Raw genomic sequence first — 24968 nt, 5'->3', positions numbered from 1 at the left:
CTTTCTTCTCTTGCTTTCTTCCTTTGTGGTTTGAGGACTTTCTTTAGTGTTATGCTTATATTTCTTTCTCTTTATCTTCTGTGTATTTACTATAGGCTTTTGTTTTGTGGTTACCATGATACTTACATAAAACAGCTTAGAAGAGTCTATTTTAAGTTGATAACAACTAAAGTGTGATCCCAATAAATCCCCACATTTTAACTCCCCCTCCTACATTTTATGTAAATTTTAAGGCTTTTGGCATAATACCAAATCGCATTTATTAATAGGCTAGTTGCTTATACTTACTATCCTTGAAGCTGAGCTCCACTTTATTTTGTATCTGACACTAAATACAGCAAGTGCTATTATAGAAGGACTTCAATTGCATTATTAATTATTGTTACTGCTGTGTAAACCGGATGGCCCATTAAATTCTGTAAATACAACAACTTAGAGAAATAGGAGCTAGTACAGTGCTTCACCCAAAGTAGAAATTTTGTCAGATCATTGTCCACTGGTGCAGCCTCTTAACAAGAAGGTAATGGTCATGTGCGGACTTTGTGTTAGATTGTTGGGATACTGGGTGGTGATTCCTCCAGTCTTGATCTCTTTGTGGTATTTTTTCAGTAGCATTCATTAATCTACACTATGCCCTCCGACAAGCAGCTCAAAATTTTTCCCTAGCAGGTTAAGTTAAAACCTGTTCTTCTAGTTGAAAATAATCTTATTGAACTCCTTATGGAAAAACAAGTATGTATTACATTTGTGGTATTTACCATGCTCGAGCCAGCCGCCCCTTAAACCAAATAAACTCTTTATTTCTTTGAGTGAGATTTTATTTCTTAATCTACATATAAAGACAAAACTTTAGACCTTAAGTATCAATTTAGTTACATTGGCCAGTTTTTCTCTACTGCTTCCTTCAGCATTTGGTGGAAATCCTGTCTGAAAGCCGTATTTTTAAACAGTTTATGCAGTTGTTTCCTGTGGGCGATAGAATTACTTTTCTTTGTATTCTAAATTTTCTCCAGTGAGTTTTTGCTGTTTTCATAAAATACATATTAATTAAGAGTCCCCACAGTCCCTTCTCAATTTCAGTAATTTGCTAGAATGGCTCACAGAACTCAGGAAAACAGTTTACTTACGTTACGAGTGTATCATAAAGGGTACAACTAAAGAACAATCAGACAGAAGGGTTGTACAGGGCAAGGTATGTGGCGGAGGGGTGCAGAGTTTCCCTGTTTACTCTGGGTATGCCACTTTCCCAGTACTCCAATATTTTCTAAGTATTCACCAATTAGGAAGCTCTCTGAACCCCACTGTTCAGAGTTTTTATGGAGATTCCATTCTGTAGATGTGAATGCCTAAATCATTGGTCATTGGTGATTAACTCGATCTCCGGCCCCTCTCCTCTCTGGAGGTTAGGGAGTAGAGCTGAAAGTTCCAGCTTTCTAACTATATGGTCCAACTCTGGCAAGCAGACCCCATCCTGAAGCTCTCAAGAGGCCCATCAAGGTCACCTCATTAGCGTAGACTCAAGTTTATTATTAGTAACAACAAATGACATTTCTCTCCTGTCTCTTGGGAAATTCCAAGGGTTTTAGGATTTCTTTGCCAGGAACTGGAATGAAAACCAAATCTGTATTTCTTATTAGATCACAGTACCCATTGTGCCTGCCATGGTATCATATTGCATGTATTTGAGATGATTTAATTGAATATGGAGCTCATGACTTTGTGTGGTAGCAGAATTTCGCTGCAATGTGTTAGCAGATTCAGTTGCCGCATGATTCTTTATATTGAGCTAACCTCCGCTTCATTGTGGTGTTCACCTATAGTTTTGCTGTCTAGAGCAGTACAGAGCAAGTCTGCTCGCTCTTCCAAAAGACTGCCTTTCAGATAAAGCGTTATATGGAAACCGGCTCAACCTCTAACGTGATTCTGGAGTAAATCAACTTGAAAACAGGTAGCTGTGCTGGAGATAATGTAATTATTCTCTACAACCCCAAAATTATGGAGTGAAAACCTTCTGGTGCTACTGTGCCACATTCACTCTTGTTCTTTTTCTACTTTTCCACTGGAAACCTGTATCAATTTATAGAAATAATCCTTTGGGATCCACCAGCTCTTAGAGCCTCCCTCTCTACTCTTTCATCTTCCTGGTATCCAGCTAAGTTAATGGCTTTATTGTGACTATTCCCTTTGTAAGCTATGTGTAATACATTTGCTTGTAACTAAAGACTTAAACTTTAAGCAAAATAGAATGCTGTACTCTCATGTAGAGTCCTTTTACATTTTTTTATTTCATGTCTTTCCAGACCTAGAATAAAAAGCATTTACTCTCTTAAGACAAAGTTTCTAGACAGTAAGGAAACAGATTTTGTAACTCCCATGTGATTGTGCCCCTGATATTTGTAAGTGCCAAAAAGTTATCACACTAAAAACCACAGTGGTGGGGCGCCTGGGTGGCTCAGTGGCTTAAGTCTCTGCCTTCGGCTCAGGTCATGAGATCAGGGTCCTGGGATTGAGCCCCTCATCGGGCTCTCTGCTCAGTGAGGGGCCTCCTTCCTCCTCTCTCTGCCTACTTGTGATCTCTCTCTCTCTCTCTCTCTCTCAAATAAATAAATAATCTCAAAAAAAGAAAACTCACTTAGAAAAAAAAGCCAAACAGGGCACCTGGGTGGCTCAGTGGGTTAAGCCGCTGCCTTCCGCTCAGGTCATGATCTCGGGGTCCTGGGATTGAGTCCCGCATCAGGCTCTCTGCTCAGCAGGGGGCCTGTTTCCCTTGCTCTCTCTCTGCCTACTTGTGATCTCTTTCTGTCAAATAAATAAATAAAATCTTTAAAAGAAAAAACAAACAAAAACACACACACACAGTGGCCAGAGCCTATCCACCTCTCTTTACTGACTTTAAAATAGCTGCTCCTTCGGGCTCCTGGCTGGATCAGTCAGAAGAGCGTGTAACTCTTAATTTCCGGATAGTGACTTTCAAGCCCCATGGTGGATGTAGACGTTACTTAAATAAAACTAAAACTTTTTTAAAAAAGGTTTTTTTAAAAGCTGTTCCTTATAGTTGTTTGTTTTCACTGCATGTATGTAGTCTGAAGGAATTTGAGTAGCATACCCGTTTTGAGACTTGATGAAGTGTCTTGTCATAGGGACTGCAGATAATCACAGAAAGCCTTCAGTGATTCCATTCATCTTTGTTTCTGAATATTTCAGCAAGTCCAAGTCAGTTCAGATACCTAGTATCTCTAATCATGAAAGATCATGATCTCAGGGTTATGGGATCAAGCCCCGCATCCGGCTCCCTGCTCAGCGGGGACTCTGCTTTTCCCTCTCCCTCTGCCTGCTGCTCCCCCTACTTATTCTCTCTCTCTGTGTCAAATAAATAAAATCTTTAAAAATAATAATAAAAATAAATAAATAAAAGCCAGGAAGAGGAGAATAAGCATATATGGAGTCGTAAGTGTAAGAAAGAAAATTAGGCAGTAGTCAGGCAAGACAAAGGAAGAAAGTGTTTTAAAAAGGAGAGAATGGTCCTGGAAAATGAGCTCTATAATTATCCATGAGACTTAGAAGCATGGAGAGGTATAGGCGACCTTTTGAAGAGCTGTTTCCAGGATGGAGGTGGGTACCCACCTGAAGGGGTGAATGGGAGGTAGTGAAATGTAGTCATTTCTTAAGATGTTAGCTTTGATAGCTGGGCAAGGAAAGGGTTTGAGGGAGGGATTTGTTTCCCCCCAAGTAGGGAAAGTTGATGTGTTTAAGTGATTTACAGGATGGCTGCAACGGGGAGCGGTGTTGAATACATAAGAGAGTAGGTAATGGATAAGATCTCTGCAAGAGAGATGTGATCTAAAGCCAAGTGGAGAAATTGTCTTAGTTACGAGGGAGGCACGTTTAATATAGTTGGAGAGAACAAAGAAAGGAATGGGTATGATACAGAGGAAAAAAATACTAATGCATTGTGTGATAACACAGTTTTGGTGACCTGGAATCCTGTTATTTTCTGTTTCTGGGGAAGTGATGGGGGCTTGGACAAGAGGCCACATTCCTCTCCAGCCTGGGCCAGCGGAGCAATTGCTTGACTGTTGTTCCTTTTGGTCACTAACCCTCGGCCTCAGTAAGGCCACCCATCCCTTCCCTTGCTTGGGAGTGAGACCTGGGCCCATGTACCCCAGTTTCGTGCTTCAGCTTAGTTTCAACGTCTTGTCTGGATTTCTTCTTTTTCTCCAGGCGGGGAAACTAAACTAAACAGTTACAGTCCTGGTGAACTATTTGAGTAACCATGTAGATACACTGTTTTTCTTTAGAAATCTAATCTTTAATTTTCATTTTTGGCAACTGAGTTCTCTAATGTACCTCAACGATAAGTTTATTTATCAGAAACTTGTTAAGCTCATACTGTGGGCCAAGCACTAGGCTAGGTACTTGTTATAATGGATTAAATAAGATATGGCTGCCTCAGGCAGCTGGGAGAGACCAACACACACAGCCCTGACAATTTTCTTTTGATAAATACATAGACTTTAGAATATCTAGATCTGAATCTAACTTCTTTTTGCAAAAAAGAAGGCCAAATTATTACTCTTTGTTTGAGAATATCATGAAATTCATTTATATATTATACAGCCCAGATAATCCCTTTTCCTTATACTGTTATTTTTTCATGCTGCTTCTGTAATTAAAATGCAGAATTCTGGGGCGCCTGGGTGGCTCAGTGGGTTAAGCCGCTGCCTTCGGCTCAGGTCATGATCTCAGAGTCCTGGGATCGAGTCCCGCATCGGGCTCTCTGCTCGGCAGAGAGCCTGCTTCCCTCTCTCTCTCTCTGGCTGCCTCTCTGTCTACTTGTGATTTCTCTCTGTCAAATTAATAAATAAAATCTTTAAAAAAAAAAATGCAGAATTCTCCCGTCCTGAAGTAGAGTGTTTTTACTGTACATCAGGTGGTCTTAATCTGGGTTTTATAGATCTCAACGTGTCTAGGGATTGGTGGCTTTGTGCATTTATGAACCTTCCAAATTATATGCAAAATTGAGTGTGTATACATGAGTTCTTAGAGTAGAAAGAATCCGTAATTTTTCTAAATGCTCAAAGAATTCTATCACACCAAAATATTAAGAACCACTAGACTATTAAAATCCTTATGTAATATAGGTTTTGTCCTATAACTGTTTTATACCATTAACCATTTAGAATTCTCACAAGAAGAAAGGGAAGTTGAAGATGTATTTCATAATTGCACTTCTTAAAGTTATTTATACAACTTTTAAATTGATACAATTTTTGAAATTGGCATTTAAATATTGGAATTTCTTTTTATATTATCTAACAACGTTATAACCATGCTACAGTTTTTTTTTCAAATATATTTTTTGTTTGTCTTTAGTACCAGGGCCCTCTGGTGATAATGGCATCAGTATTACCATGATCTTGATGGCCTGGATGGTTATTGCAGTGATCTTGTTTCTACTGAGACCTCCTAATCTAAGAGGATCCAACCTAACGGGCAAGCCAACCAGTCCTCATAATGTAAGTGTTGTGGATTAGAAATTCATTTGGATAAGGGAGGGGTATGGCCTGGAAATGGGAGGAGTTTGTTTTGACTGAAATACCAGAATTAGCAAAAGGAAGATTTAACTCATGGAGTAAGATCTTGCCGTGGAGTCCTTATAAATCTTGCAACGCCAAATAGCTTAGTCTTCAAGGAGTTACATAGAAAAGCACAGACCTGTAGCCCAAAGAGAATTTTAAAACACATTCCAATCTTCACTCACATTCCAGTCTTTCTTAATATAAAAAAAAAAAATCCAGTTTGTAAGAAACCACAGCAGTATTCTCAAATCTCAGTCTTCCACTCCCCAGTTCCTCACAGTTAGTCCCTTCAGCTTCCTAAATTCTCTCACTAGCTCACTAGTTCAAATGTTTTTCCCTCTACTTCAGTTTCTCCCCTTCTTTCTTAGCTGTTAAATACAATAGAGGACCTGAGCCTGTCTGGTGAAAACCCTTTTTCCTCTTGTTTTCCCATCCAATTTCTCTTAAACTCTTCCATTTCTGCATAATAGGTCAACTGAACTGATGAAGGAGAAATAGGATCATTCATGTTAGCAAACCTTGATAGTCCTGATAACTACCATTTTTAGAACCTTCTAGATAAAAAAACATGATAAATAAAGTGACCCAACAGGGAGTTTTTGGTGCTGTCTTTAACAGAAACTTCATGGAAGGATTCCTTTTAATCGTTTGGAGAATGGGTATTTATATTTTTTCTTTTCTATTTGTCTTGGATATTACTTCCTTAAAGATATTTACATGGTGAATTCACTTGTTGAACACCAAATTATCCCACTGATTCCCTTCTCCAATCTTCACCATGTGGAATTCCTAAAATAACTTCTTTTTTTCCACAGTCTTGTATTGCTAATATTAGAAGTTGAGTTAAACTAACTCTTTACGTGGGAGAAAGCAAATGTGGAATGATAATTGGTCAGTGCTTTGGTTTGTTTAGGAAAGGAACATTTAGATACATAGCCATGCTGACATTAAGAAAGAAGGCATCATTAGCTCTATATAAAAAGCCTTAAATTTTTTTTTTCTTTGTTTCTTTTGGAGAAGAAGGTATCCATAAAATAGCGTGTATGTTATCCTGGTAAGATGCTTTCTTCTTGGTATTTTTTCTTACTTTCTAGGTATAGTTTTATTACTTTCATATCAGAGAGCAACTTCCTCAACATTTGCAGCTAAAGAAATCCAACTTAATAACCTGGCCTAGAAGCCATCGAAAGGGACAGAAATTTAAGATGACAGCCCCAAAACCTTATTTCATCATAGCTCAGCAGTTCTTGGCTAGTAGGCCCACTGCCCTAAGGAGTAAACAAGAAAACATACTAATTTCGAGTAGAAAATTGACCAGCCTCCACCAGCACCTCCTGTAATGTGTCACAATAAATAAATGGCATCTCCCTGAAGATTCCTAAAAACTTTGAACTTTCCCTTCCAGTTCACATACTTTCTCTTGCAAGTAACAGTGATCAGCTCTGCTTGGTTTAAACAAGTGGCTCTATTGGTTCACACATTAGGATATCCAGAGAAGTAGGATTAGTGTTTGGATTTTTAAACAACATCACCAGAGGGGGCGCCTGGGTTGCTCAGTGGGTTAAGCCTCTACCTTCCGCTGAGATCATGATCTCAAGGTCCCAGGATCGAGCCTCACATCAGGCTCTCTGCTCAGCAGGGGGCCTGCTTCCCCTTCCCTTTCTGCCTGCCTCTCTGCCTACTTGTGATCTCTCTGTCAAATAAATAAATAAAATCTTTAAAAAAAAACCACACAAACCAAAAACAATATCATCAAAGACCTACTTTCTTTCTTCAGCCATCAGCTTCGCTCCAAAGTGGGCTCCCTTTGTGGTCACAGAATGCCTGCCAGTAGCAACAGGGGCCACATGCTTCCTTATTGACCTTCGGTAGGGAGAAACAAGAGTCTCTACCTTACTTTGTAATGTGCTCGGTCACCCTGAGCCAGAGGGATGGTGCCATCTTTATTGATGTAAATGTCACCTCTGGAGCGGTCAGGGAGAGCAGTGTCATCCAAATCATTTTACTGTTACATAGTTTCCCTTTCTTCCATACCACAGGGAGGAGTGAGACAAACGTTGGTGAATTATAGTGTTAATCTAGTGTTCCCTGGTGTAACAGCACAAGAGAAGTCCAAATAAGTATATGATTAGGGATTGGAGGGTGGGGGTCATGTCTTCAGTTCTTATTATGTGCTAGATCGGTTGCACTAGGATTCAAGAAGTCGGTTCCATAATTTCTGTCTTTCTAATGCCAGGGACAAGATCCACCAGCCCCTCCTGTGGACTAACTTTGTGATATGGGAAGTGAAAATAGTTAACACCTTGCACGACCAAATGAACGAAGATGACCAGAGTACTCTTAACCCCATTAGACTGTTTTTCCTTTTGCATCTGCAATATGGGATGGTATTGTTTTCATGAGCTTCTAGAAATTTCACTCGCAAGCTTATTTTTGCTTCCTGTGTTATCACCATTCCTTTTTACAGTATATTTGAGTAAATGATTATATTAAAAACTTTACATGGGCCTTTTTGGTTATCCTCAACTTAAACATTCCACTCATTCTATTTGTAACTGTGATCATAATTTTTTTGTGATGATTTCTGGCCTGATTGAAGGAAATTTGGGATCCTGCCTTTAAATATTTTAAATAGTTTTGATAGGTTTTTAAAATTGCTTTTTTTTCATAAGGTATTTATAAAGTTACTTGGTGTTCTCTGAGATTGTATGAAAAAAAATTAGAACCACACTGTATTTACATTTACCTTAATAGTTTATTTGTGGGTAGCAGTTTTTTCTAGTTCTTGGGACTGTGGCAGCCTTTGGAATATTTTCCAGATCTGTGTCATCCACTACAACTGGCTTATGTAGCTAGAAAAAAGAGGGGAGAAGAAATGAAATAGTTGTTTACTAAGTTTTCTATTCCCACAAAAATGTCTAATATTAGGAGAACTTTAAATAAGCATGATTTAAATATGGTGGGTGATTTACAGTCCATTTTAGCCTTATAAGGTTCATGAAAGGAGGAAAAAAGTTAACGCTTTCTGCCTTTGCCAGGTATATTCTATACAGTAATAATTTAAGCTATAATTTATTTGTTAAATGGGTGCCTCTCAGGAACCTTTTCTGTTCTAACTCTTCCCTGTTAAATGGAACTCTGAAAGCTGTATTGGGGCTTATTTGGTTGCTGACATTTGAATGCTGTTTACTTATTTAGCCTATTTTTTCTGTGAAGAAAAAATTGAGTCTTTTGTTACCCTTCTAACTTCAGAAAATATTTGATGGTTTACTCCAAGGGAAAAAGAGGAAAATGAAAAAGCAATCAAGGATCTTTTTTCTCACCCCTTATCTCATTCTTTTCTAGTAATAAGATGGATTGGGGTGGGGAGGAACATTATTATAAGTAAAATTTTGAAATGTATAAAAAGTAAAAGGTTGTATTGTTTTGCTCAGTTTGAAAGAAAATGAAAACAAATGGCATAAATACAAGTCTGGCATGACCTATGTGGTTATGGAATTTTTTTCTTAGCAAGTGATTACAGATGGTTTATGGGGGCTAGAAGATATTTTGCTATCGATGTAAGGATTTTCCCCCCAGATCAGTCTAGCTTTTCACTGTTACCGATCTGAGAAATTACATGTATGAATTAATAAACTTCTCTATATCATTGTACTGTTTAATAGAGTCTCTGATACAATTGTGTGATGCTCCTAGGGTATTTTTTCCCCCTTTATTATGATTACATTTTAGGCCATAAACTTTTTAAGGGCTTCATTTCCTTATATAATCCAATATTGACTGCTTGCATTCCTTCTGTGGATCTTAGCTTTGAGCTCAATTTCTTGACATAGTGTCATCTATTCTTAGTTACTTGTGCTAATTGAGGGGTATCATAACACAGGTAAGTCAAATCTTAGATAAGGGAGCACCATAGATTTAAATCTTCCTCTTGCTGTGGCCTACTGGAAGCGTTCTCAGCTTTACAGCTGTTAGAGTATTCAATGTGGAAAGGGCAGGGATGGCATAGGTTGGAGTTAAATCTCTATAAGCATTCCTTTTTCTGCCCTTGGCCCCTGGACTTTGAAGGCTTGCACATACATCCTAGCAGTCTGTTCTCTAAGCTGCTAGAAAGCCAGCCTCTGGCAGAGATGCTGATGCATCCACTGAATCTGTGGCTCACAAGTAATTGAGAATTGGCTTTGGTGGAAGCCAGTTGGCCTTGACGAGGAAACAAGAGTGTCTAGTGTTAGTTGGCTAGAGACCTACAAATCTAGATTCTCATTCCTGGTTCTTCATTTCTGTCACATACACTTAATTGACAGTACATCTAGTATATTAACCTTTTCTATATGGACCGTCTAATTAGGAACAAAAGTTCCTAGAGAAATACTTAGTTTTGGGTTTTTTTTGCTTGTAAAATTTCTCTGCATTCCTGAGAAAGACCACATACTACTGCTTATAAAGTATTCCTGTTAACCTAACTAGTAATTTATATTACTCTATTTAATTCTTAAAGCTTCTACATGTGGCCTTTTTATTGAGCACACTCTTACTCATTACTTGGCTTATATTCACCGGAACTGTGGCTACATTCATTTTTAAATAATCTGGAGAAAGGAAAGATAAAGCTTCATATTTTAGTCACTTTGGGCTCTTAAATGTTCCACAAATAACAATAAGTTTATTTTGTTTGAGAGTCATATAATGTCCCTTATGCAAAATAATGATTTCTAGCTTTCCATATGGAAAAAGTTAACATTGGAACTGTGTATAGTAAAAGAGTTTATCATGTATCTATCCAAGCACTATCCCATGGCCAGCAAGTCATATTTTAAATAAACTTGCAGAAATTTTCTAAAGTAACTATAAGGTTCAGCTAGTCCATGGTCACTTTTAGTGTCATCGTGGTATGTGATGTGATAGTGTTTATAGAATGACTGAATTCTTTTATTTTCAAAGGAACCTTGGAAATGTATCACTCTGAATTAAAGCCTGTCACTCTAAATAAACATGCTAAAATTTGACCAGCTCGTCAGCTTAAGACACAAAACAGCAACTTGAGGAGAAATGAAGAGTTTACACTTAAGGGGTTAAATTTTTGTTGTTGCAATAGTAGATTTAGTCTTAACATGATATTTCTAAATGAAGAGCATATGTATTTGTTACCATGTCTAATGATTACTTTGTTAAAAGCGAAAGTGGTCATGTGATGTACTAAGTATGAATTGCTGTTTTTCAATGTTTAAGTCATGCCAAACAAATCATGTCTGTGCCATCCAGGGTTTATTGTAATCTTTTACTGAGTACTTGGACTGGGATAAAGGGCTTGTACTATGCACTTTTTATTAATGAATAAATAGAAAACATTAGTAACGTATTGTTTTCTGTTTGGCTTTTTTGGGGAAATGAATCTTTTGCTTAGTAGAACGTTTACATCCTTTATTAAACGGTGTCCTTGTAAGACTTTTTACCCCTAACTGAAGACCTTCCACAGAGAGAACTTTAAGTTACAAGAAAAATATGTATGTAATAGCAGTGGGGCCAATATTCAGAAGTAGGGAGTCTGAGAATCTCTAGATTAGATCACAATTACATTTCTTTACTTACTCTTTTATTTTTTAATTTCCTCCTAGAATACAGTGTTAATATACCTATGCTTTGAAGGAATAATAATTAATAATGTTAATTATGTTTTTGAGCAGGCCTATGTTACTTCAAGGGAGCAAGATGTGTAACTGTACAAACACACACACAAGTAAAGATCTGCTTTTTGTCTTGTGACCTGGAATGCACCCAGATACCAAAGATCATTAATCCCCACATACACGTAAAAATGGTAAAATTGCCCTGGCATGGGTCAGTGTCTGTGTGATACTTAAGTGTTCTTTAAAATAGCGAAATGTGTGAGACATATAATTTTCTGGAGATAATTAATGATTTCAATCTAAAATTTGTCATGAATGTCAATATATACCTGAACCCCTGTAAAACTAAGTTTTCATTAAATGGTTCTGCAGTATTAATTTTCCTCTCAGAAAGTAGAATTCTCATAAGTTTTTTTGCTTCCTGCCATTTCATCTGATAGTTGTCTCAGTTCCAAATCTGTTTTTAAGAGTCAATTTTTCTCGCCACCAAGAAGTTCCATAAACACCAGCCGAGATTATGATGCTCTCACATTTTTAAAAATTGGAGTTATCAAAGTGATCTTTTCCCCTGGGCAACTTAACTTTGCATATCTTTTCTCATACAAATAGACTATGTCAGTTCAATAAACATTTCGACATTGTATTTATTTCTGCTTTAAAATGGGTGTTATTCAGGGGTGCCTGGGTGGCTCAGTGGGTTAAGCCTCTGCCTTCAGCTCAGGTCATGATCTCAGGGTCCTGGGATCAAGCCCCGCATCGGGCTCTCTGCTCAGCGGGGAGCCTGCTTCCCCTTCTCTCTCTGCCTGCCTCTCTGCCTGTTTGTGATCTCTCTCTCTGTCAAATAAATTTCAAAAATCTGTAAAAACAAACAAACAAACAAAAAACAACCCCCCCCAATAAAATGGGTGTTATTCAGAATTATGTTACAAAAAACATTTTAAACCATCAGATGCCAGATTAAGACGTTTTGTGAAAGGGGGGTAGAAGATGTTTGGGAAGCAGGGAGTAGATAGGGATGAAGAATAATATGAGTAGCTTTTTTTTTTTAAAGATTTGTTTTTTATTTATTTGACAGAGAGAGAGATCACAAGTAGGCGAAGAGGCAGGCAGAGAGAGAAGGGGAAGCAGGCTCCCTGCCGAGCAGAGAGCCTGATGCGGGGTTCAATCCAGGGACCCTGAGATCTTGACCTGAATCAAAGGCAGAGGCTTAACGCACTGAGCCATCCAGGTGCACCTATGTGTAGTTTTAAGAATAAAGCAACTTTCATGTCAAGAAAGAATATTCCTGGGGTCCCTGGGGGGCTTAGTCGGTTGAGTATCCAGCTCTTGATTTCCATTCAAGTCATGATCTCAGGGATGTGGGACTGAGCTGTGCTTTGGGCTCTGTGCTGGTGGGGAGTCTGCTTGGGATCCTCTCTCCCTCTCTCTCTGCCTTGCCCCCTCTAAAATAATAAATAAATCTTTTAAAAAACCATATTCCCTTTTACAACACTCTGCTTATTTCCAGGAAGTTTAGGGATGAGAAAAAAATATAACCCCTGCAATACTAGAGGCCTTACTACTTCTTAAATATTTGGTTCCCATACTGCTCATAACCTCAGACACTCAGGCTATGTTATGATGATGAATGGATTTGAATTGCATTGCCTTTATTCATTTTGAAGAACTGAGCACAGTTTCTTAAAGAGGACAAGTACTACATAGCAGATTCAGCATTATGGAAAAAGTCTACTATTTTGCTGTTTTTGTTGTTGTTTTTTAACATTTTATTTGTTTATTTGAAGGGGGCAGAGCACAGAGGGAGAAGCAGATTCCCTGCTGAGCGGAGAGCTGATGCAGGGCTTGATCCCAGGACCCTGGGATCCATGACCTGTAGTCATGTAATTGTAATAATTGTCTTATGTGCAGTAAAAATATTTAGCATTGCTAATAGTGTTGAGCCTTGGAGGAAAAGTATTCAAGTAGCTTTGTGTGAGATGGGCTTAAGGTAAATAATTCATTCAGATCTTTAGCTTTTCTTACATCTAAAAGATAGCATATAGTTTATAGCATATAGCTTATAGTGATTCTCAAACTTTCTGGTTTGGAGACCCCAAAGAATTTTTGTTTATATGCATTGTTTTATGTATCAATATATACTGTATCCAAAATTAAAACAGAACATTTAAAAGCATTACGTATTTTAAAATAACAATATACCCAATACATGTTAACATGAAGGTTTTTGTGAAAAAACCATTTTCCAAAATGAAAACTTAGAAGACTGGCATGTTTTACAGTTTTGCAAATCTCTTCAATAGTTGGTTTACGAGAAGTCTGGGTTATTATTATTTTCTTTTAAGATTTATTTATTTGAGGGGCACCTGGATGGCTCAGTGGGTTAAAGCCTCTGCCTTTGGCTCAGGTCATGATCCCGGGGTCCTGGGAGCGAGCCCCACATCGGGCTCTCTGCTCGGCAGGGAACCTGCTCTCCTTCCTCTCTCTGCCTGCCTCTCTGCCTACTTGTGGTCTCTGTCAAATAAATAAATAAGATCTTAAAAAAAAAAAAAGATTTATTTATTTGAGAGAGAGTAGGGAGGGGCAGAGGGAGAGGGAGAAAATTTCCAGCAGAACTGTGGAGTGAGCAGGGAGCCTCATGGCGGGCTTGATCTCATGACTCCAATATCATTACCAAGAGCCAGACGCTTAACCGACTGAGCCATCCAGGTGCCCCAGGTTAGATTTCTACTTCTACATTCAATATGTTCGTTCCCTTCTTGTGAGACTGTGTGAATATTAGTTTTTGACAACTAAATGAATGATGGTATTTTGAGCAGTCTATACTAAGGAAAAATTATGTAACTGTTGGACTGTCTACTTACTTCGAACCATTAGTTTCCTCATTTACTTATCAAATATGGTACCACTTTACAGAATGCTGAAGTAAATATCAAATGAAATGTTTGTAAAAATGTTAAGTCCTAAATAAATACTGTATATAAAGGCCCTCACCATCCCAACACACACACATACACATATACCCTCTCCCTTTTCAAAACCTCAAGTTGTACAGATACTAGGTATTTAGGGGGGCACTTCCATTGAATTTCTGTTGGAAAGAATTCACTCTAAGAATGGACAGTGGCACATTTAGGCCAGAGTCTGGCACAAGAAAAACATTAAAGATTAAAACATTAGGGACCCCTGGGTGTTTCAGTCAGTTAAGCGTCTGCTTTTGGCTCAGGTCATGATCCTAGGGTCCTGGGATCAAGTCCCGCATCAGGCTTCCTTAGCGAGAAGCCTGCTTCTCCCCCTCCCACTCCCCCTGTTTGTCTTCCCTCTCTCACTGTCTCTCTGTCAAATAAATAAATAAAATAAAATAAAAAAAGATTAAAACATTAAATAGAATGTCAGTGTCCAATCAATATTTTAAAATCCTTGAAAGGTAAACTGGAAAGCAAATACATTTTGACTAATAGGTGAATAAATTCATTGCAGTAAAAGCTAAAGAGCAAACTAATTAGACTAATAGTTCTCAACATTGGCAGCACTTTGAGAGCTTTAAAAACCTGGTGCTTTGACTCCACACCTCAGAGATTGTGGTATGGGGTTTGACCTAAGCATCTGTAGGTAATTCCAGTAGCAACTAAGGGTAAGAACTCTTGGCATTAAGAATGCTATGCCTTGGGGGCGCCTGGGTGGCTCAGTGGATTGGGCCGCTGCCTTCGGCTCAGGTCATGATCTCAGTGTCCTGGGATCGAGCCCCGCATCGGGCTCTTTGCTCAGCGGGAGCCTGCTTCTCTCTCTCTCTCTCTCTCTCTGCCTGACTCTCTGCCGACTTGTGATCTCTCTCTCTGTCAAATAAATAAATAAAATCTTTAAAAAAAAAAAAAAAAGAATGCTATGCCTTGGGGCACCTGGGCACCTCAGTTGGTCAAATGTCTGACTCTTGATTTCTGTTCAGGTCATGATCTCTGGGTGGTAAGATCAAGCTTAGGTCCAGCCCCCCAGCAAGCCCTGTCTAGCCCCACCTCAAGCTCTGAGATCAGTGGGGAGTCTGCTCAAGATTCTCTCTCTCTCTGCCCACCTCCCCACAGTCTCTCTCTAAAATCAACAAATCTTTTGAAAAAGAATGCTAAAGCTTGTTTTTAGTTCCAGAGATGGAAAACTAAACAAAAGCATAAAATAAGTTCCTTTATACTAGCTGACTTCTATATATGGGCAGGGAATTAAGTGAAATCTTATATTCTCCTGCAGTAGAGTTATTTTTAATAGTGATATTTCACAGGTTTTCCTAATGCTTAAAAATAATGCTTTTTTATTTTCTCAATTTTTTCTTATGGGGATGAGGAAGGGAGATGTCATCCTTCTTCATGGATGGCCATAAAAGAAGTCTGTTCAGTTCATGAGAAGGCTCTATGTTTAAAAAAAAGAAGAAGAAGAAGAAGAAGAAGGAGAAGATGAAAGAAGGAATGGGAAAGAAAGAAAAAAGAAACAAAGAAAGAAAAAGGAAGGCGAGGAGGAAGGAAAAGAAATAATAAAGCATGCCAAGGAAACAAAAACACCATTGTTATAATAAGGAATAAAGGTGGGATTATTACTTTGCAAGGACTTGGATCACAATTGTTAATAGAATAAATATTAATTCCTCACATAATAGACTTAAGGGTCTCAGAAAATATGAATTCTTTTGGTGATAAGGCCATTTGTTTTTAGTCCCTGTCCTCCAGAAGTTTATATAGTATTTACCAGGGAAAGATAAATACAAAAGCTAACAAATAAGCTAATATTTCAGGAACTAACTGCTAAAGTGAAGTTAAAAAATAATGGTGAAAGAGCTTTCTGAAGAGATATTTGAAGGGGTGCCTGGGTGGCTCAGTAGGTTAAGTGTCTGCCTTTGGCTCCGGTCATGATCCCAGGGTCCTGGGATTGAGCCCCGCCTCAGGCTCCCTGCTCAGCAGGGAATCTGCCTCTCTCTCTCCTTCTGTTCCTCCCCACCCTGCTCATACTCTCCCTCTCTCAAATAAATAAATAAAGTCTTTTAAAAAGAGAGAGAGAGAGAGATGATATTTGGGGTGAGATTTGATGATGCAGCTGTGCAAAGATCTGGGCAGTTTTCCAAGAGAAAAAAACTACAAAGGACGTGAGACTGAAGCATAATCGGCATTTTCAAGGGACCAGAATAAGACCAAATGACCTGTACAAATTGAGATCAGAAGTATGGTCTAGAAGGGGTGCTTGGGTGGCTCAGTTGCTTAAGCGACCAACTCTTGAGTTTGGCTCAGGTCATGATCTCAGGGTCATGAGACGGAGCCAAGCCTTGGGCTCAGTCTGTCTCAGCATGCAGTCTGCCTTTCCCTCTCCCTCCCTCTCTGCACCACCCCCCAACTCATGCACTTATGCAAGGGCTCTCTCTCTCTCAAAAGAAATGAGGTATGTCTACATCTTAAGGATCTTGAACTCCAAAATAAGGAATTCGAGTTTTATTAAGAGTATAAAAGCCCTTGGGACAAAGGATGAGAGATACATGATTTGATTTATGGTTTTAAAAATCTCACTCTGGCTGCTATATGGAAGATGAACTGTGTGCATCAGGAAAGAAGGTAGAAAGCTAGGAAGCCACTGGGGTCCAGAGAAGAGATGCTAATCTCTTTGGCAAAGGGTTGTGGCAACATGAATTAGAAGAAGATATCAGATTTGCGATATATGTTCGAGGTAAAGCCAACTGGCCACATGGATGGCCTGACAGTGAATGGAAGGGAAGAGAGAAAACAAGACTTAAGTCTAGTTTTGGGGTCTTAGCCACTGGATGGTTGATGATTGAACTTGAGATGGGAAAAGTTGATGGTAAGGAAAATGGCCAATGAGAAGGAGCAGATTGGGAGCAATCAGTTAGGATACAGGTTAACTTGCTGGAATAAGGAGACAGACACCAGTGGCTTAACCCAGATCGACTTAAGTTCTCTTTCAGGCAACAGTTCAAAAATATAAGCAGTGTAGGGCTGAAACTGACTTGCCCCACTGACCAACAGAGCAGTGTTTCTCAAACGGCTGTTGTCCACCCGGTGTTGTCCTCTGCATTGTCAAAGGTCACAATAGTGGGTCAGTGCTCCAGCCTGAGGGGAGGTGGTGAAGGAAACATGGAGGGCCTACCTATTCATTTAAGGGTTTGTCCTAGAAGTTGTTCATCTCCCTTCCATTCACATTCCATTAGCCACAACTTGGTAAAATGACCATACCCAAAGGAGGCTAGATGTCAGGGTGCCTGGGTGGCTCAGTGGATTAAAGCCTCTGCCTTCGGCTCAGGTCATGATCTCGGGGTCCTGGGATCGAGCCCTGCATTGGGCTGTCTGCTTGGCGGGGAGCCTACTTCCCCCTCTCTCTCTGCCTGCCTCTCTGTCTACTTGTGATCTCTCTCTCTCTGTATCAAATAAATAAAATCTTTAAAAAAAAAAAAAAAGGCTAGATGTCATTGGTGTTCATCCTGGAAAATATCCGCCCAGTTAAAATTTGTGAATTTTATTACCAAATAAGTGAAGTGTGGCTATTGGAGTCAGCTGGCAGTTGCTGCCACAGAGGAAAAACAATACTCATGTGTTGGCTTTGATGATTTTAAGGTGCATACCACATATCCAAATGGAGCTCTGGATAGGTTAAGTAAGAGACGTATAGAGCTAAGTAAGGTTCCATCGCTAAGAGAAAAATTAAAAGCCAACAGAATACAGGTAATACTCGAATTTTGGGGACTGGATAAAGTTACTTAAAGAGATAGTAAGACAGAGAAAAGAAGAAACCCCAGGACGGGGACTCAGGGTACTGCAATGTTTAGAGCTCTGATTGAGAAAGAGGAACCAACGCACCGGGAAGGAACATCCAGTGAAAGAAGGAAACCATGTCTGATAAGTCAAATCATGGTGATGGCGAATTGAACATTTTAGCAGAAAGGATTCATTGGTGAACTTGCTAAAAGATGTTTTGGTGGAACGAGGGGGATGAAAGCCCATCTGGAGTAGCTAAAGAAAGAACTGGGGGTTCAGAAGGAGAGAAGTGCAAGCATTTCTTTGGAGGAGTTTTACAATGAATGGGGGCAGAGCGATGGGGCAGTTACTTGAGTGAGAGGTGAGTCTTGGGTGACAGGGAGATGTTCATATTGTTTATTGATATGGGAGAAAAGACTATCTACAGAATTGTTAATACCCAGAGCCCCCTCTCTTTTCCACACTGGGGGCACCTCTTTGTTGACCTCAATACATCCTCATGTCTGAAAGGAAGACCTATTGAGATCCACATGTTTTTGCAAAAGCTCTCTCAACTCTGCCTTCCTGTACTATCCCTACGCTCATGGCCTCACTATGATAATTGGTCTCAGAGCCTATCATGATTAATCTAGTCACATCCTACACAGTGTTCACTAGAAGTCCAAGACTCCCAGGTCATCACTAAGCCAACCCCCTTAGCTGATTCAATTTTATACCCTTCCTTAGGCCTCAAACCACCTAAACTCAAAGGCTATAAGCAGCAAAAGCCCCATACCTTCACTCTTTTTCTCTGAACATCCCCTTCTCCAAACTTGTCATCTCTTTATGCACACTGACTCTTCCACTGCCCTCTCAAATGGGAGCTGTTGTCTTTTCCAGACCCATAAAGCCAAAGAATGTTGAGGAAGAGTGAACTTCTTCCCAGTTTCTCATTTTGGCTGCCAGGCTATCCCTCTCTCCTCCTCAAAACTTTCTCTTTGTAAGTTCCTACTGGCAAAGCATTCCATATGATACTCTTACCTTCCAAAGTCATAGACCCCTGGACAACTCCTCAGTTTAGCACTGAACTTTGTGCCTGCCTTTTCAGCACTTTTCCTAGTGTGACCCTTGGGGATATCAATATCCAGGTAGACAATTCTTCCACTACTCAGTCCCCTAACCTCTCCTCCAGCCATCTTGTTTTCCACACAACTGCAACCACCCACTCCCATTGGTATGTGCTAGACCTGTAATTTCCAACTTTGCTACTTGTATATTCCTAAAAGAATTTTGAATAGCAATGTAGTCTTGCACATTTTCCCCCTTTTAGATGTACAATGTAAAAAAAAAAAATGCAATGCAAAGCAATCTTGAAGCTTTCCCCTAATAAAGGTTCATATATATTTCTTCTACTTCAGTCTCTTGTCTGACTAACCATACCATTGGTGTCATTTATTCTTTTCACTCTATTTGGCCAAAATATACAAGGAGGCAGAATGGGATCTAACCAAGCCTTGGTTTGTACCTTTTCACCTAAACTCACTTGACCATCAGTGAACAAACCAAGTGGAATCTCTACTCCACATTCAAAATTACCTCTGTTTGTTTTAATGCAATTTGGGAGAAAAGACACCTAATGACAGCCAGATCACAATGCAAAAACTACAAGAGAATTTGCAAGACTTGTACACAAAACTGGATAGCTCCAAAGCATGAAAATAACCACAATCCCATCTGCTGTCCAGAATGCCAGAATCCATGTGATTAAACAGCGTGGAAATTTTGGAGAATGGCTCTGACTTCAGTCAATGCCTCACACCTTTTCAGTTGACATTTAATATGGTCCTAGGTATAAGTTTAATTTTGTTAGTAAAAAGTATTAAACATTGTATAAAATGAAGACTATAAGTGAAAAACATCTCAAGATTTGATATAATTAAATTAAATTACTGAGTAAATCTTGTAAATTTTTAAATTTTGTAAATTTTTTCTTGTAAAAAAATTTTTTTAAAAGATTTTATTTACGGGGACGCCTGGGTGGCTCAGTTGGTTGAGCAGCTGCCTTCGGCTCAGGTCATGATCCCAGCGTCCTGGGATCGAGTCCCACATCGGGCTCCTTGCTCCGCAGGGAGCCTGCTTCTCCCTCTGACTCTGCCTTCCACTCTGTCTGCCTGTGCTCGCTCTCACTCTCTCTCTCTTACAAATAAATAAATAAAATCTAAAAAAAAAAAAAAAAAAAAAAAAAATATCAAAAGATTTTATTTATTTATTTGACAGAGAGAAATCACAAGTACACTGAGAGGCAGGCAGAGAGAGAGAGAAGGAAGCAGGCTCCCTGCTGAGCAGAGAGCCTGATGCGGGACTCGATCCCAGGACCCTGAGATCATGACCTGAGCCGAAGGCAGCGGCTTAACCCACTGAGCCACCCAGGCGCCCCTCTTGTAAAATTTTTAAAATTTTCTCCATTTCAGTTTTATTTAATATCTTTAGAAAATTTTAGTAGTTCTGCAAAATACTCAAGTTGCTTTTTTTTTTTTTAAAGATTTCATTTATTTATTTGACAGAGAGAGAGAGGTCACAAGTAGGCAGAGAGGCAGGCAGAGAGAGGGGGAAGCAGGCTCACTGCTGAGCAGAAAGCCAGATGCGGGGCTCGATCCCAGGACCCTGAGATCATGACCTGAGCTGAAGGCAGAGGCTTAAACCACTGAGCCACCCAGGCGCCCCTCAAGTTGCTTTTTTAAAGATTTTACTTATTCATTTGTGAGAGTGAGAGAGAGAACACATGCTCAAAAGTTGGGGGTGTTGGGGGTGTGATGAGGAGCCGGAAGGAGCAGAGGAAGAGGGAGGGGGAAAGAATCTCAAGCAAACTCCATGCTCAGCACGATGCAAAAGCTCTGTCTTGACCCTGATATCAAGACCTGAGCCCAAACCAAGAGTCGGACACTTAACTGACTGACTCACCCAGACACTCCAATACTCAAGTTGCTTTTTAAAGAATCAAGGCCACTAATTTATATGGCATCTTATGTTTGGAATTCAGAATATCCCAACATAGACCAACATGTCCTGTTTCTAACTCTGGACTTCAGCCTTAGTAAAAATGAGTATAAAATAAAGAAAGATTGATTTGAGGTGTCTTTACTGATCACCATAGGGGACTTCCCCCAAACAATAATCCAGTTTACTTCTTTGGTACTCAGGAGAAGTTTACCCCTCTGTAATGGATGGTAGTAAGGTTTTACTTGGGTGAAAGTTAAGCCTTTCTTTTATAAAATGGACTGTTATCAGGCATATCAATTTGGGGAAAGGGCACCTGTGGAAGTTGAGCTGGAAATTGATTTCCTTAAATATATCTGTGCAGGGCAAAACTAAAATAAACTGTCAGAAATCAGGATAGTGTCACCCTTGGTGGGTGTTGGGGGTGGGGGGAGTGTTAGAGAACATTACCAAAGTCTTACTGCTTTTGTTTCCCGATCATCTCTTGAATCTGTTCATTGCTCTGAATCTCCATGGCTACTACCCTGGATATGCTATTTCTAATTCTTAATTACTGTAATTAGTTCTGAATTGCTCTCTTCACATTCACTCTATTTATTCCTGTAACTACCCTCTTCATTCCCCCCAGTTAATTCCCATATTTCCTTTAAGTGTTCAATTATCACAACTTGAGGAAGCATCCCTAATACTATGTTTAATACTCCTATTGTATACTCTCGTAAGACTATATATGTCCCACCTTAATAAAGTTGTAATTTTACATTTAATAAAGTTGTAATTTTACATTTACATTTATCTGTGTGATTGATTGATGTTTCCCCATAGACTTAAATTTATGAAGGAAGGGAATGTATCATTCTTTACTCAATTATATTCCTAGGGACTAGCATGTTGGAAATACTTGGAGAGAAATACTTATCCAATGAAACAATGTTTTTTAAGTTTGAAGAGGAGCCCATGTATAAATTGAAACCATACATAAAAAAATTGATATATAGTATGGAGAGGGTGATTGGGTTATGGACATTGGGGAGGGTATGTGCTGTGATGAGTGCTGTGAAATGTGTAAGCCTGATGATCCACAGGCCTGTATCCCTGGGGCAAATAATACATTATATGTTCATAACAATAATTAATAAAAAATTTATATATAAAGCAGATTAAACAGATAAAAGTAGAACTGCTCTGATTTGGAGTTTCAGAGCCCTGTCTGTTTTAACCTTCCACTCATCCACTCATTCTCTTTCTCACAGAGTGACACCACCAGAGAAACTTAGAGCTCCAAGAAACATAATTTGAAAATAATCGGTCTATATCAAGCAGTTCTCAAGCTTCTTGTTCTCAGAACTCCTTAACACATTTAAAATTTGAAGGCTCCAAAAAGCTTTTTTTTTTAAAGATTTTATTTATTTATTTGACAGAAAGAGATCACAAGTAGGCAAAGAGGCAGGCAGAGAGAGAGAGAGAGAGAGAGGGAAGCAGACTCCCTGCTGAGCAGAGAGCCCTATGTGGGGCTCAATCCCAGGACCCTGAGATCATGACCTGAGCCGAAGGCAGAGACTTAACCCACTGAGCCACCCAGGCGCCCCCCAAAAAGTTTTTTCATGTTGATTATAGATATTGGCATTTACATTATTAGAAACGAAAATTGACAAGTCATACATAAATTCCTTAACGTTGACAATAATAACTCTATGACATTAACATTAACACCCAACCTACTAAGCCACCCAAGCATCCCCGAGATCATTTTTTTAATGAAAAATTACTGTATTTCCAAATTAAAAATTAGAAGACTGTATTGTTTTGCATTTTTATAAACCTATAATATCTGCATTGATCTGTTATGATATCACATGTCATACAGCTCTGGAAAATTCCACTGTAGACTTCTGAGAAGATGAGAGTAAAAAAATAAATAATAGGTATTATTATGAAAATGTTTTGACTTCCTGGGTCCCTTGAAATGGTCTCAGGGATTGTCAGTACATTTTGAGAACTGCTGTCTTAGATCCAAAGCTCCATTCTAGCTAGTCTTGATATTTTGATTTAATTTCTGCGATTGTACTGTTTAAAAGATTTGGTTTTCAAAATACTAAGAGTGTGAAATGAATGAAAAACGTTTAATTCAAAACAAGGAGAAGAGTAACAGAAAAGTGGTTTTTATTACAAAGCTAATCATAATAGGTAATTTAAATCTATGTATATGCCAAGTTAAAAAAAACAACCCTACTATATAGCACAGTATTTGTCACATGTATTGCGATTACTTATTCACGTATTTCTCCTTCTAAACTGTGAGCTTTGGAAGAAGGAATTGGGCCTTAATCCATTTCATGTCTTCGGTCTCTAGGATAAAGTCTAACACACAACAGGCACTAAATATTTGTTGGACTAATGAATTTACCTGCTTAGAATGTACAACACCTACATATCATATCATACTTTTTACAACTCAACAGCAAACTGTTTTATCAATATTCAACAGCTTTCTAGAAGTTGTCATGATCCTGTGAAGAAAACCATCATCTCGGGGCGCTTGGGTGGCTCAGTAGGTTGGGCGTCTGCCTTCCCACCGGGTCATGATCCCGGGTCGTGGGATCAGCTGGCCTGGGGCTACCTGCTCGGTGGGGAGTCTGCTTCTCCCCCTCCTTCCCACTCTTGCTTTCTCTCTCTCTCAAATAAAGTGTTTTTTGAAAAGAAAACCATCATCACGGGGTGCGTGGCCGTCTCATTCGGAGGAGCATGGGACTCTTGATCTGGTGGTGCGTTGCAGCCCCATGTTGAGTGTAGGGATTACTTAAATAAAACTTCCAAAAAAACCCCAAACAAACCACACCCCATCATCTATGAGGTATTTTAATGCGTCTTTATAAACTCCTAATCACGTTCCTCATGACGTATTTAAAAATGGTCTTTGACTTCAACTCCAGATTATGTAACCTGATGTACTTCTCCATGAGGAACACACAGAAAAGTCCGGGCTGCTTTTCTCTTCTCAGATCTGAGACTTAAGAGCACTTGGGAGAGGAGAAAGGGAACAGAGCGGCCTTCCTCATTAAAAACGGGCAGCGTCCGTTCAGTAATTTTACTCTTCCTCATACACGAACTTGTATGTCGCAAACTCTCAGCACAGACCACCCAGTTCCCGAATTCGGCGGGAGCAGCTCTGGAAAATATGTCTGGAGGGCGTGGGTGTCGAGCTTCTCCTCCCAGGGATCAGGGCGGAGGCCCGAACTGGTCCAGTCATGACAGGACTCAGCATCCTACGAGACGCGAGGCGCCTCCTTCCCAGAAGTGGCGAGGGAGGGGATCTGAGTAAGCCTTGGGCCGCCGGCCCGGAGGGAGTGGTGAGGGGAGTAAGCCGCGGGGCAGTATGACCAGCTGGGTCTAGGGGGCCGGAAAGACCAGGTCGGCCCTCGGGGATGCTGGGGAGACCGGAAAGGGGGTCGAGATCTTCCGGTCCCCTCCGGCCGCAGCGGGCCAAGTACCCCGCGGTCCTAGATTACAGCCGACCCGGCGCGCACGCGGCACCACCTCCGCGGCGCCGACCTTCAGCCGGGACCGGGACCCAGGGAGGAAAGCGGCGCCAGACACGACACAGGCTGCAGGCGGCAGGGGAAACTAGTAGCCGGCCTTGCGGACCCCAAAACCCCACCCCGAAGGCCTCAGCCGCCTCGCCGCGCACGCAGCCCCGCCCACTGCCGCTCGCGGTAGGGGCGGGACCGCTGAGCTGGCCCGAGCGGATTCGCCCAGACTCGGATGGGGGCGGGGCCTCCCAGCTAGCTACGATTAGCCCCGCCCTGACTCCCCGCCCCAGGGGCCCGCAGGAAATAGGGGCGGGCCGGGGCCTAGCGTGGCGCGGGGAGGAGCAGGGATGCCTTGGAGGCCAGAGTCCTGGAGGGCCTGGCTGCGGGGGAATGAAGCCTCCGCCTTCTGGGGCAGAATCCTTTAAATACGGGCTCGGGCCCGGAACTCTGGGTGCAGTGCTTGGCTTCCTGAGAGAGGGGTGTGCGCGGTGAGGGGAGGTCCGGCGGAGCAGGGCGAGA

At 40.3% G+C, this 24968-nt stretch overlaps 1 protein-coding gene across 2 annotated transcripts in view; it reads left to right on the top strand.

Annotated features, from left to right (window-relative positions):
• Positions 1–10938, top strand: part of SMIM14 (small integral membrane protein 14) — a 71237-nt gene extending 60299 nt beyond the window's left edge. For both annotated transcript variants that reach the window (XM_059382726.1, XM_059382737.1), the window contains 2 exons: positions 5374–5516; positions 7816–10938. In XM_059382726.1, coding sequence (XP_059238709.1) covers positions 5374–5516; positions 7816–7848 — 176 coding nt within the window. In that variant the 3' untranslated portion in view covers positions 7849–10938. The remainder of the gene's footprint in view (positions 1–5373; positions 5517–7815) is intronic.
• The last annotated feature ends 14030 nt before the right edge of the window (positions 10939–24968 follow it).

Source organism: Mustela nigripes, chromosome 1 (genome assembly GCF_022355385.1).
Source record: "Mustela nigripes isolate SB6536 chromosome 1, MUSNIG.SB6536, whole genome shotgun sequence".
Lineage (NCBI taxonomy): Eukaryota > Metazoa > Chordata > Mammalia > Carnivora > Mustelidae > Mustela > Mustela nigripes.
Note: the sequence above shows the minus strand (reverse complement) of the source record. Positions and strands in the feature narration are given on the sequence as shown.